The sequence below is a fragment of the Anolis carolinensis genome, unplaced genomic scaffold, assembly GCF_035594765.1.
Source record: "Anolis carolinensis isolate JA03-04 unplaced genomic scaffold, rAnoCar3.1.pri scaffold_10, whole genome shotgun sequence".
In the NCBI taxonomy this organism is placed as follows: domain Eukaryota; kingdom Metazoa; phylum Chordata; class Lepidosauria; order Squamata; family Dactyloidae; genus Anolis; species Anolis carolinensis.
This window is the reverse complement of record NW_026943821.1, coordinates 8,608,289-8,620,948: the sequence shown is the minus strand read 5'-3', so window position 1 is coordinate 8,620,948 and position 12,660 is coordinate 8,608,289. Positions and strand designations below refer to the sequence as shown.

Here is a 12,660-nt window from a genome sequence, read left to right as displayed (position 1 = left end):
CATATCTATCCCTTGTTACAACCATTCATTCCTTCAATTGCCTGTCTCTTCTTGCTACCAGTCCACTCTTATAATACAAAGAGAAGGAAAGAAAATAACTTAGTATCTCCAATCAAATAGTTGTCTCAAATATCAACCACAAACAAACAAACCAAACATTGTCAATAAAAGCAAGGTGGTATCATGTATAGATATACATTAGTTAGCTTGGATTTAAAAAAAAACAATGAGAGATGTCAAAAATAAAAACTATCTGAAGATCAAACTCTGAAGATCAATTGTCATAGTTTTCAACTCTAGAGCTTTTTTAAAAACAGCATTCTGGGGAAAAGATCCACGTTGCTATAAGGATGCAACAACTTTTCCAAATGTACTTTTAACATATTCATAAGGCTACCTCTCCATAACCACCCAGCTTTTGCCTAACCTCTTAGCAATTTAGCCAGTCAACTGCATGCTCATCAGAGGACAAAGGGCAAGGTTAGATCAGGCTGGTTATTGACAATTACCTTTTCAAAGGAGCATCTGGAGAAGAAAAACCTTACCCGTGATTCCTCTAAGAGCAGCAGGCGATATTTGTTCAGCATGGCTTGTGTGCGTCTCAACAGCTGTGTTGACACCATTTCAAATTCTTCATCTACTAGAAAAGAGCACCACGAGGAAGGCAAGAAAGTGGATAGAGAACTTAGTTATATCTTTGCCTATTGTAAATGGGAAGTCTCTATGTGAGTTCCCTTCAAATCATTTCAGAATTATGGTAACCCTGAGGAAAACCTATCACAGGGTTTGCTTGACATGATTTATTCAGAGGGGGTTGTCGTTGTTTTCATCTGAAGCTGAGGGATATGATTTGCCCAAGTCATACAACGGATTTCTATGGCTGAGTGGGATTTGAACCCTGGTCTCCTAGAGTCCCAGTTCAATACTCAAACTGCTAGACCACACTCTCATTTTTAAATGGGATGTTCTGCAAGGAAATATTTTGAAGTGTCACACAGTCTAGTTCAACCCACCTTTCCGATAGTCATGAGGAGAAGGCAGTGTTCCTTGGTAGACATGGTATGGTAGGAGCCTCTGCAAAGCATCTTCAAAGGACCGAAATGAGGTTTTGTAATCAGGGTGAAGCACTGCCCCCTGGTGTTTATGCAGCTGCTCCAAGAAACTAAAGGAAGCAGTAGAATGAATGTGAATGGGTTTAATCCCAGAATATCACTCTCACTATAACCCTTACAAATGTGATGACTGTTGTTAATAATCTGATTACTGTATGCATCCCACTTTACTCTGATTCCATTCCAACAAATCCAGCTGAGGCTGAATATTGTACTTCATGTATCCTTACAACACTGAGTATAATGCATGAAGGCTCATGCTAAAATAAATCTTTTGGTCTTAAGGATTCCCCAAAACTCCCTTTAGTTTCTTTACTAGCTCTGGATATCATGCCAGAAATAGATAGCAATTGTCTTCCATTCCATCCAACCTACTCATCCAACCCTGCAGTTAGCTCTTTGCAGTGTAATATGTTAAGTTTCGCAGTATAGAGAAAATAAGAAAAAATCAAAGTATTCTACACTTTGATGTAATAAATCTTTAAATAATCAGCAGGGCCTGTGTAATATGCCCATTTGTCCATTACTATATGAATCCTACTGCTGGAAGGAATTTTTAAGGAAGGATAACGGTTTTAGTTAAGAACTTTAATTTAGTTTCTCAAGACTGTGGCTCTTAAATACATCTCTGTAGATATTTGCTGGATGCCAATACCAGATTGCAACTTTTTGTTCAGAGAATTCCAACGACTGGAGTAGTTAAATATATTTGTGAATATGACAGGGAAAAAGGGAGATAGAAGTTGTTTTTCCCTAATGCAATGCTCATAGTAGTATATGTGAGGGTTATCCTCACAAAACACATGGGAAGTTTATAACAATAGTATGTTACTAGTTCATATTCACACAGCCAAGTCAAACCCAGATGTTTCCAGTCTGGAGCCAATACTAAACCCACTATAGTAGTGCTTTTCAGGTTGTCTGACATGGGGAATGGCAACAATTTTCACCCAGTATGACACAGGTGACCGTCACAAAACTTGTGTTCATTTTTCTTTCTTTCCTGGAAGCTCACCACACACAAGAAGCCAATGGCTCAGTTATCAGTACAATCCAGGGAGCACCACTTTAAATAACACTGTACTATAGCACAATGTTTCCAAATATTTGAATCAACGACTTCGTTTTCTACTCTGAAAAACCCAAGGCAGAAACTTGGCTCAAATCCTGTTGTCGATTTGCACTGGTCTAAATTATTTATTTATCTAGAATATTTGGATTTTTCCCAGCAGCGACTTACCAAGCTTCCTTACTGGGCTGTAGCATCGGAGGTGGCTTTTTCAGGCTACCAAGCTTGCTATCAAACTAGTTGTGAAAGGAAACATAAAAACAAAAGTGCAGTAGGTAAACTGGAGGCAACAAAAAACCCCATAACATCTTTCAGCATTTGAGATCTTTCAGCATCATTGATTTGAGAAGCATATTAGCTGCAATCAGAGAGATAAGTTTTTCAGTAGTTGCATCGAGACTTTACTGTTTAAGCTGATTTTTGTTAACACCCATGAAATCTCTTTGGGATAAAACCATTCTTAAAAAATAAATGCATGTGTGTAAGAACATACGTTATATGCTAGTCATACCACACTCTTTGTGAGGAGTGCAAATAAAAACGCAAATTAAAGTCAATGTACCAAGGTAAAAGTATGTCAAATAAGTCATTAAAGGACTCATAAAAAGTGACATGTCTATCCTCACCGGCTGCTGCATTTGGGCAGGTGCTGAAGGCATGAGCTGTGGCAAACTCTTTCCAACTGCTTGGAGTTGAAGTGGACTTTTCCCAAGATTCTGGCCTGACACAGAGCTAATGACTCCAGGCTTAGCCTGCCAAAGAAACAAGAAGGAAGCATTAAACCACACACCGTGTTTCCCTGCATGGTTACAGTTTATTATAAAGAGCTGTTTGAAGAATCCCACCTGAACTGGTTGCTGTATGGCGAGAGAAACTGCAGGTTTTCCTTGCCCTGAGGCTGCTTTGCTTCCAGGCATAGTAATGGAACTGCTGGAAAAGACTTTGTTGTCCACAGGGGCTGCACCAGAAACTGCTAGAGTATAGGGAGACACACAAACAAATCAGGTTCCAGAAAGAGATGTATACACATTTGAAAGTTGTTCAGGAAGAGACGGTGTGTTCAAATCTGAATATCTCTCTCAGTTTTTGGAGAGGGGAAGATGAATAATTTACTTTCCTCAATGTTTACTTCTACGTGCAGGACTTGGAATTCCTTCCCCTTCTTCTCTTTTTCTCCCAACTGCAACATGCAGTCATACAGAGAAGAAAAGTTTCCCAAGTGAAAAGTCGTGATTTCTAGGGAAGCTTGAGGCCTATCCTCTTACATTTAATCACAGAATTGAAGAAAGAGTATGAAAAGGTAGTTGAGCGCATCAGCAACAAAAAATGGCAATGACTTGAGCCGATATCTTAACTATACCAGCCAGTGGTACTGACACGGTGGTAACAAGAATAAGACACTTCTGTCAAGACAAAAGGTGATTCTGACAACTCTCAGACGTCAGCAGGACATTGTTCTCTGGTGAACTGTAAAGCCCTAATAATTAAAAGATAATAACTTTTGTGTTTATAATCATAATCCTTGACATATTTCAGGACACTTGTCCACTTCTGGGGTGATTACAGCACCCCCTAACATTATGTAAGCTGGTTATCTATATTTGTAGATGCAAGCCAGCTCATTGATGCTATACCAGTTAAGTGCAGACAGCAAAGTGCTTCTGACTTCAAAAGACTGGGAGCAAAACTATGATTCATACTGGAGTTTGGCCAGTGAGTATGTATTTTTGATGTTAAACTCTTTCTCCCCTTAAATTTATTTAAAAGATGAGCTGCTTTTTCTAATGACAATTCCAGCAAAGGGGATTTGACAGGAAAAAGGTATGCCTGAAGTACATGAAGAATTGAGGACCACACACAAAAGTGAAACAGCCTTGGGGAGGCCCCACAAAACACCAGGGCTACTTTGGTGTACATTATGCACTGCACTCCAGAATCTGGGTGAAAGGGACAGACGTAACAGAGGAACCCTTGTTCTCTGTCTGGAGAAGCAGATGCATACAAACTGGTGAAGCAAAAAGACAGTGATGGTCAAAAAGGACAAAACCATTATGTTTATTCCTTTCAGAGCCGCCAAAGCATACAAAAAAAAAAGATTTCTCAACTTACACACTGAAACTGATTTGACCAACACAGGTGTTTGCTGCTGGAGGAGTGCTGTTGGTTGAGCAGGCTGCCCTCCTCCTCCGTTGCCACCGCCACCTCTTTCTCTTTGTATTTGCCCCTTTTCAAGCACGGATACTGCTTTGCCAGACCCAGCGCTGGAAGGCTGAATTGTGGTGGAGACAGAAGCATGGCTGTGAACTGATGGTGCCTGAGTTGTCATCACTGTGACCTGCTGCTGTCCTTGGCTACTAACTAGGACTGAAGAGGACTGGTTGCTGAACTGGCTAAGCACAGGTGATGCTTGGCTAGTGGATGTTGGCTGTTTTGTTTGTAGGATAATTCCCTGCGGAACCTAGATGAGATTTTAAAAGAAAAAGAAGCTTCCATTAGATGCTATTGATTGATTTACTGATATTCCACCGTTCTACTTATGCAAGGGTCAAGGTGCCCAATTAACCTTCTTTGGCCAGAAAAAGGTCGACTGGGTAGTCTGGACTGGTTGAGGGTCACAAAAATAGTCTACAGGGCTGCATGTAATTGCAGAGCCTGGCTTTGCCTGCCTGTTCTAAGCACTTATCAAATACAGAAAGGGATAAAGTATTTGTCTCATTTTTTCTTCACCGATAAAGGAGTTTGATGCAAGCACCCTCCAAATTACAACCTTGGTTTCTCTACGCAATTGGTGGAGCAATCAAAGGTAAGTGTTACTTAGGAAAGACTTTTGTTAAGACGAATAAACATAGGCCATTTAACTCCAGCAATTGGTTGTGATGTTTTAAATGTATCTAGTTTATTCTGTGTGTTTGTATCAAAGTAGTATATGTTCCAGATATGCCAAGTTTCTGTTGGGATCTTGAAAATCTCACAGAGGGCGGGAAAAAAAGTCAGGCAGGAAAATATGGCATTGTGAACTGTTGTTCTATCCTGGCAAGTTAATCCCTCACCAATTTGCATTTTAAGATGAGTGTTTTACCTGCTGAAAACGGTCTGTGAGCTGCTTCTGATGAGGTATGGTAGCTGGAATTGCAGAGAGAGCCTGAAACTGGTTCGGGACCATCTGGAAACTCCTCTGCTGTTCAGGGGTGAGATGAAGCGTCTGAGTCGGCGTGGGCTTGATGGGGCCCTGGGCAGAGAACTGAAGCTGGAAATGGGGAGAATGGGTATGCTGCACCTCAGATGGAGCATGGATTTGGGGTTGGAGCCGAGCCTGCACTTGGGTCTCAACCTGGGGCTGGAGCTGGGGGGCAAGCTGAACCTGTAACTGCAGATGTGCGGGTGTGGTCAGCTGAGGCTGCCCCTCCGGTTGGGCCTGCGGTGCTTGGAATGGTACCTGAGGCTGAGAGGGGGGCCGCAGGGGATGCTGGTTAGGCCCATGAGGGGAAGAAGCAATTTGATTCTGGATCACGTATAAGTTCTGCATTTGAGTCTGTGGGGTGCAAGACCGTGACAAGGGCTCAGAAGGAGGCCTGGATAAGGTCTGAGGTTGGGAAGGGGGTCTTGAGTGAGGCCGGGAAGGGGGCCGGGACAGAGGCTGAGGCTGCGAAGGAGGACGGGATTGGTGTGGAGACTGCATCTGTGAAAGATGTGTGGGCTGGAGCTGGGGACTCTCCCCCATGGAGGGATGAGGTAGAGAATGGGATGGGGAGGCTCCAGGGAGTTTCTGTTGCCCTGAAGGCAACTGAAAGAGGGTCATTGGGGGTGGAGGTGGGAGAAAAGGAAGGAAAATGAGATAGGTAAATTGGGTTAGAAATCTCTCATGAAAGCACTCTGATGTCCCTAGGCACCAACACCCAACAGAAGCAGCCAAGAATTATTGAGTCCAAAAGCTCACAATTGCCAGCTTGAAGCTGCTTGTTCTCTCCTTCCCTTCATTTTACACTGTGAGAGAGACCCTGAACCAAATGGAGATGATTTCAGGATCAGAGAGTCAACCTTATATGCCACCCAACCAGAATACCTATGGGCAACTGCCATTTGCCGATTCAGCTTGCTTGTAGAAATTTGGCTTTAGCAGATAATGCTTTCAAAGATGTCTTTAAATTAAAGTGAAAATCATTTTTAAGAATTGAAAAAAGACATAACATCTAAAAGATTTTGTTATTTTGGTTCAAAATACTCTCTCCTTCTACCTCTCCCACTGAAACAGCCACATTGCTTAAAGCCTACTTCCAAAATCAAATGTTAGAGGTTGGTACTATTGGAGATAAACCCATGTCCTTTGGAAATACCATACAAGGAAAGAGGAAGGTGGTGATTTCTTTTATTATTCTAGTGAACATAAAAATGTGTTCCCATGTGAAGTACACAAACACACAAAACTTCCCTGTAACATCATACTTAGGCTCTACTGCATTGCACTAAATTGGGAAATCATCTCCAATACTGTTGTTGTTACCTATCTCACATGATTATTAAAGATTGACATTTTTCCTGAAAATAAAAAATAATATTTTCCTGTTTTTGCAACAACAAAAAAGTGCAATAAGGTACACAAATAAGCAAGTGTTTTACAAACAGAAAATGTCCCACAATTCAAATTATTTTGTAGCAGTTGACTATTGTGTTGCCTCCTTCTTACTGAATAAAATATGTACTTTTAAAAACATAATCTGTATTGACAGGATTCACTGTTTTTGCTTGTTTAATTGTAAAGTGCCATGGCCACTTGATGGTGCAATATATGTGATGATGATGATGATGATGATGATACATTCTATTTTCACAAAATTGATATATGGCACCATATTTTAGCTATACCGGCCCTATGGAGAGCATCCCATACTGTAACACAGATACAGAATGGGGGACGCCTGGCTAGACAGCAGTACATGTGAAAAAGATCTTGGAGTCCTTGTGGACAACAAGTTAAACATGAGCCAGCAATGTGATGCGGCTGCTAAGAAAGCCAACGGTATTTTGGCCTGCATCAATAGGGGTATAGTGTCTAGATCCAGGGAAGTCATGCTCCCCCTCTATTCTGCCTTGGTCAGGCCACACCTGGAATACTGTGTCCAATTCTGGGCACCGCAGTTGAAGGGAGACGTTGACAAGCTGGAAAGCGTCCAGAGGAGGGCAACTAAAATGATCAAAGGTCTGGAGAACAAGCCCTATGAGGAGTGGCTTAAAGAACTGGGCATGTTTAGCCTGCAGAAGAGAAGGCTGAGAGGAGACATGATAGCCATGTACAAATATGTGAGGGGAAGTCATAGGGAGGAGGGAGCAAGCTTGTTTTCTGCTGCCCTGCAGACTAGGACGCGGAACAATGGCTTCAAACTACAGGAAAGGAGATTCCGCCTGAACATCAGGAAGAACTTCCTCACTGTGAGGGCTGTTCGGCAGTGGAACTCTCTGCCCCGGACTGTGGTGAAGGCTCCTTCCTTGGAGGCTTTTAAGCAGAGGCTGGATGGCCATCTGTCGGGGGTGCTTTGAATGTGATTTCCTGCTTCTTGGCAGGGGGTTGGACTAGATGGCCCATGAGGTCTCTTCCAACTCTACTATTCTATGATTCTATGATTCTATCACTTCTGCAAGCTCTCACATGCAGAACTACAAAATTTTCAACCTATCACACACCAAATTATTGTAAGAGACTCAAATGGTCAATACTTCACCCCCAAGCAAGATATACAGGGAGGAAAGAGATATGCATTCTAATAGGAGATAGAAACATACCATATGTGCAATGCTCAGCTCTAAATAGACAGAGGAGATGAGGAGAGGGAAACAAAAGAAGGCAGCAGCACCACCACCAGAGTTCCCAGGGTTAGTGAGGATCAAAAAGGAAGCAAGCAAGAGCAGCAACAGGGAGAAGAGACAAACAGGTGAGGGCCACAGACTGGCAACACGATCCAGAAAGAGTAGAAACACAATTCAGTAGTTTGGTTGATAGAAACAATGGAGGTAGGGAGATATATGCCCCTTTCTGGAGTGTGAATGTGTAGCTGTGTGAATGTGTGCACACATAAACGTGTATGGGTTGGATACCAATTGAAACGTTGTGTGCTAATACAGTAGCTATAGCTCACTGCTTTTCTTTCAATACTGGAAGAATTCTGTTTAAAATTGGTTCAATATGTGCTGTAACCATCTTTGGACTGTAATCTTCGCTATGGAGGCTCAAAAGTCTTTGAGCATACTACCATATGCCTGTACTTTGATGGTGGTGCATAAACAGTTGCTAATACCACCACCTTTCAGTCTTCCCTCCATTTTTAAACTGGGCATCATGACAGAGCTCTCTAGAAACTAAACTATCCTACATCAGTATTTCCTATTTATTTTTTTCTTTATCTGCTGCTTTTTTAAAAACAAAAACAAAAAGTTAAATTTTCCTGTACCAGAGAAGGAATGTCAACATTCCACCTGGTTGGTAGTACTGAGGTAATCATAACAGATGTGACAAGATCAGTTTCTCTTCTTGTATTGTTCAAACGCTACCACAAGAGGGAGACTTTCCTTGATATTAAAGAAATTCCTGTCACCACCAACACCAGAACATAGCCTTTGTTTTGAAGTGTGGGAGAATGCCTGCAAGCACAAACCTACATGAGACGCTGATATTTCTCTCTTTTTGTAGTCTGCACAGAGAACGTGCAGGAGAAAGCAAGCAGCTGAAGGAAAAACTAAGGAAAAATGTCCAGACGTGTTAGACAAGAGGGAATGAGGCAGGGGAACAGGCCAAAGCAAGGCAACTTTGTGGATTTGCAAACAGGTAAAGGCTACCTGGCAAGCTAGTGCCTGCTGGGAAGGGCCAGCTGAGAACGGAGGTATTTTGGATTCCACTGGTGGCAGGCTGTGGTTCTGGTTCAGCTCTCGGCTGGCAGGCGGCTGCAGAATTGTGCCTACGCTGCTGCTGACTATCACCGAGGCCGGGACACTGCTTGTGGTGCTGAGTGCGGTGGTGGCTATGCTGTAGATGGGCAGAGGCATGGACAGGTGGGGAGAAACTGTAGATTCATTCAGAGCATTCTCCTGCTGCACTTTCAGGGTTGATGGATAAAATTGTTGCTGCTGCTGTTGCTGGCTCCGGTCCTTCTGAAATTTCCAAGAGATTTAGCATGGACCATTGTTTGTGTTAATTGCCCAGTTTGCCACCCATTTTTGGTCAGTGTTACTTACTCTGTACATGTATTATGAAGCTTGTAGAGCAAAATACCTGAATTACACAAATAATCTAACTACTAGGTCCTAAAATGTGGTTTTAAACATGGTAAAATGTTTCAAAAGTCTCTTTGTTTCTCAGAATATTTAGCTAGTATGAAAGACATAATTGCAAAACATCTTTTGAAAATTGCATCTGATAAAAAGTTTCACAGTATTTTTTTCTGAAAAGAAGGATCTTTCATGATCTGTAAAGCCCAATCAATGGAAGCTATATAGCCCAATCCTATATGTAAATGGGCTCTGGACTCATTTGCAGAATGTAATTTCCAGATACAGAATTGTCTTCATTGCTGACTGCCACTATCCAAGTACACATGAAATCACAAAAGAAGAATGGCAAATACACCTCAAACAGGGTTGTTGTATGTCTTTCGGGCTGTGTGGCCATGTTCAAGAAGTATTCTCTCCTGACGTTTCGCCCACATCTATGGCAGGCATCCTCAGAAGTTGTAAGGTATACACAACCTCTGAGGATGCCTGCCATAGATGTGGGCGAAACGTCAGGAGAGAATACTTCTGGAACATGGCCACACAGCCCGAAAGACATACAACAACCCTGTGATCCCGGCCATGAAAGCCTTCAACAACACACCTCAAATGTTCTTCTGCCTTGGAGAGTAGATCCAATCTGGAGAAATCTGACTCAAAGGAAAAAGGTATCAACCTCTACAACATTCACCTCATTGCAATTCCATAGTCTAGTCATTTGAATTTATAACCACCCTCTTATTTTAAAATCTATAATCATTAGGGAAACTAGTATGTATCAACTTAAGTTTTATCTTATATTCAGATAAACTCTGCTTTACAAAGGTGTCAGATATTGCAGGACGGTGAGGCTGGCCAAGAGTGATATATCAAAAGAAAACAGGTGCTATATAGGACAAGGTAGAGATGAAGGAGGATGTATTTTGATGACTGGAAAACCATCTACACTTCTGTGGAGTCTCCACCCCCGCTTTAAGCACATATCTGAACATTCTTAGATATTTTTTTAATAAATGAACAATGTTTTGATTATTTTTGTGGAGTAACTGCCTCATGGCTTTCTTGGTTCCTTATTATTAAATATTAACAAATTAGATCCCTCTCCAACAAGGAAGAATAAATTAAGCATCTTAACAGAATTAGCCATCATATCAGGAAACTTTTCACTTGCCTGCTGAAGGAACATCTGCATGGAATCCTGGGAGATGACAGTTCCAGCAGCTGTCTGGCCCAAGATAATCTTTTCAGGACTAGATGCCACCAAGTTAGGACTGGACTGAGAAGTCCCAGGAAGTTGTGCTGGCTGTTGAGGTGGTGGGGTTTGTTGTTGTAGATTCAGCTGAAGCTGGGCAGGAGCAGATGTGGATTGGGAAGTGGGCTGGACGGTTAATATGTTTGCTGGGTCGTTGCTTGCCAGCAGGTTGGTATTGGAGGTTGCTTGTGGCTGAATAAGATTGGGACTCTGGCTGCTGGCACTGGGGGGTGCTTGAATGGTAACGGTTGGGTTGAGGTTCTCAGTGGCATTTAACATAGCCATGTGGTTAGGAAGGGTGACTCCTTGGATAACAGTCTGGCCAGCCTGATTGATGGCACTGCCAGCCAGGGAGGCTGCAACAGTAGGCTGGCTCTGAGTTGTCAGGCTACCAGCCAGGGAGACAGGCATCTGGAAGAGAGTGGGTTGACCAACCTGCCCTGGTTGCAGCTGGATAGGAGCAGAAAGAATGTGGGCTGTCCCATGTGCATTCTGTGATGTTAGGACTTGCCCCAAGTTCAGCTGGCTTGCTAAATTCTGATTGGTGAGGATTTGAGCAGGTAGTGCTTGATTGGTTATTAGCTGCCCACCAGGTCCTTGGCTAGTGATGATATGAGTTTGACCACTAGGATGAGAGGTTGTTAAAATCTGGCCTCCCATGTTAGCCTGCAGGGCTGAAAGCTGCTGAGGAATCTGAACTGCAGACGTGCCTGTGAGCTGACCTGGGAGAAGGAACTGGTTCTGACCCTGCAACATGGCCTGTGGGACATGCTGTGCCGGAATAACAATGCTGCTGCCTTGATTCAGCAAATGGACACTCATGGGCTTACTCAGAGCCTGCTGCTGCTGTGGGGGCTGCTTGAACATGTTGGCAGGGAGCCCTGGTGGGAAGCCAGAAAGAACCACATTCTGCCCTGCTTTCCCAGTCATAAAGGTTAAATTCTGCTGGGCTTTCTGTTGTTGGAGGGCGGCCTCATTCTGGATGGTTAGGGTAGCATTGTTGGGACCAAATGGTTTCGGGGTAATCTGATACAACTTTTGCTGGAGGACTCCAGCTGGTTTGGGCTGAATTGGTGTGGGCGTCCGATGGATGATCACATTTTGGGCTTGCATAAGTGGGCTACTCAAGTTGGACGTGACGGTGAGAGGCTGGGAGCCCTGTGTAGCGGATACACTCCCAAACATGGAGCTTCCGTTCAGTGTTGTCGTGGCTACTGCTGGGAGGTTCTTCTGGATAACAAGCCCAGCATTCTGCGGAGAAACCCCAGCAGAGGCAAGGGTGACCTGCTGCTGCTCTGGGGCAGTCTGGGTGATGTAACTACCAACTGGCATAGTAGCTACTTGGGAAGACTGGACTTGCTTCGCAATGATCTGCTGAGCAGGCTGGTTAATTGCCATGACTTGCTGGCCCACCACTTGAATCTGCCCAATGCCCAATGCCCCGCTGGGACTTCCATTGGGTAGCCCTTGTAGATTGGAAATTGGCTGGATGGTGACGTTCCCCAAACCCACTTGCTGGAGAAAAGGCTGAACACTGATGGCCTTGTTGACTACATCAGCCCCTACTGATTGCTGGACCAGTGCCTGATGAGTCAACACTGCGGGCTGCTGCAGTCCAATGAGGTCAGCCCCGCTGGAAAAAATCTGGGGCGTGCCATCAGAGGCAGTATGGACCACTGGCTGGAGCGTAGGGAGCTGGAAAGACCCCAGGTCCAATTCTGCTTCTGCTTCCAGAGTCTGCTCGGTAATGTTTGCCTCTTGCAAGCTCTGCTGGAGAATGTCACAGGGTTGGTCTGAATTTTGCAGGTTGCCCCCACTCCCTGAAGGTGATCCCAGGATGTCATCTTCCAAGAAGTCTAAGTCAACACTTGTTGTGGGCTGGCTCTGCTCAGTGTTCAAATGATTGCCAGTGGATTCCTGAACGTGAAGCTGAAAAAGAATGAAGAGGAAGCACAGAGGGAGAAAAGTGA

At 43.6% G+C, this 12,660-nt stretch overlaps 1 protein-coding gene across 6 annotated transcripts in view; it reads right to left on the bottom strand.

The window, feature by feature from the left end:
• Nucleotides 1-12,660, bottom strand: part of bicra (BRD4 interacting chromatin remodeling complex associated protein) — a 104,054-nt gene that overhangs the window by 9,825 nt on the left and 81,569 nt on the right. For 2 of the 6 annotated variants that reach the window (XM_062962779.1, XM_062962781.1), the window contains 9 exons: nt 10,610-12,619; nt 9,010-9,321; nt 5,261-5,965; nt 4,291-4,639; nt 3,027-3,154; nt 2,808-2,933; nt 2,353-2,417; nt 1,014-1,162; nt 546-640 (listed from right to left, as the gene is read on the bottom strand). In XM_062962779.1, the coding sequence (XP_062818849.1) occupies nt 546-640; nt 1,014-1,162; nt 2,353-2,417; nt 2,808-2,933; nt 3,027-3,154; nt 4,291-4,639; nt 5,261-5,965; nt 9,010-9,321; nt 10,610-12,619 (3,939 nt within the window). The remainder of the gene's footprint in view (nt 1-545; nt 641-1,013; nt 1,163-2,352; nt 2,418-2,807; nt 2,934-3,026; nt 3,155-4,290; nt 4,640-5,260; nt 5,966-9,009; nt 9,322-10,609; nt 12,620-12,660) is intronic. The other 4 variants (XM_008121511.3, XM_062962780.1, XM_062962783.1 and 1 more) reach the window with 4 other exon arrangements.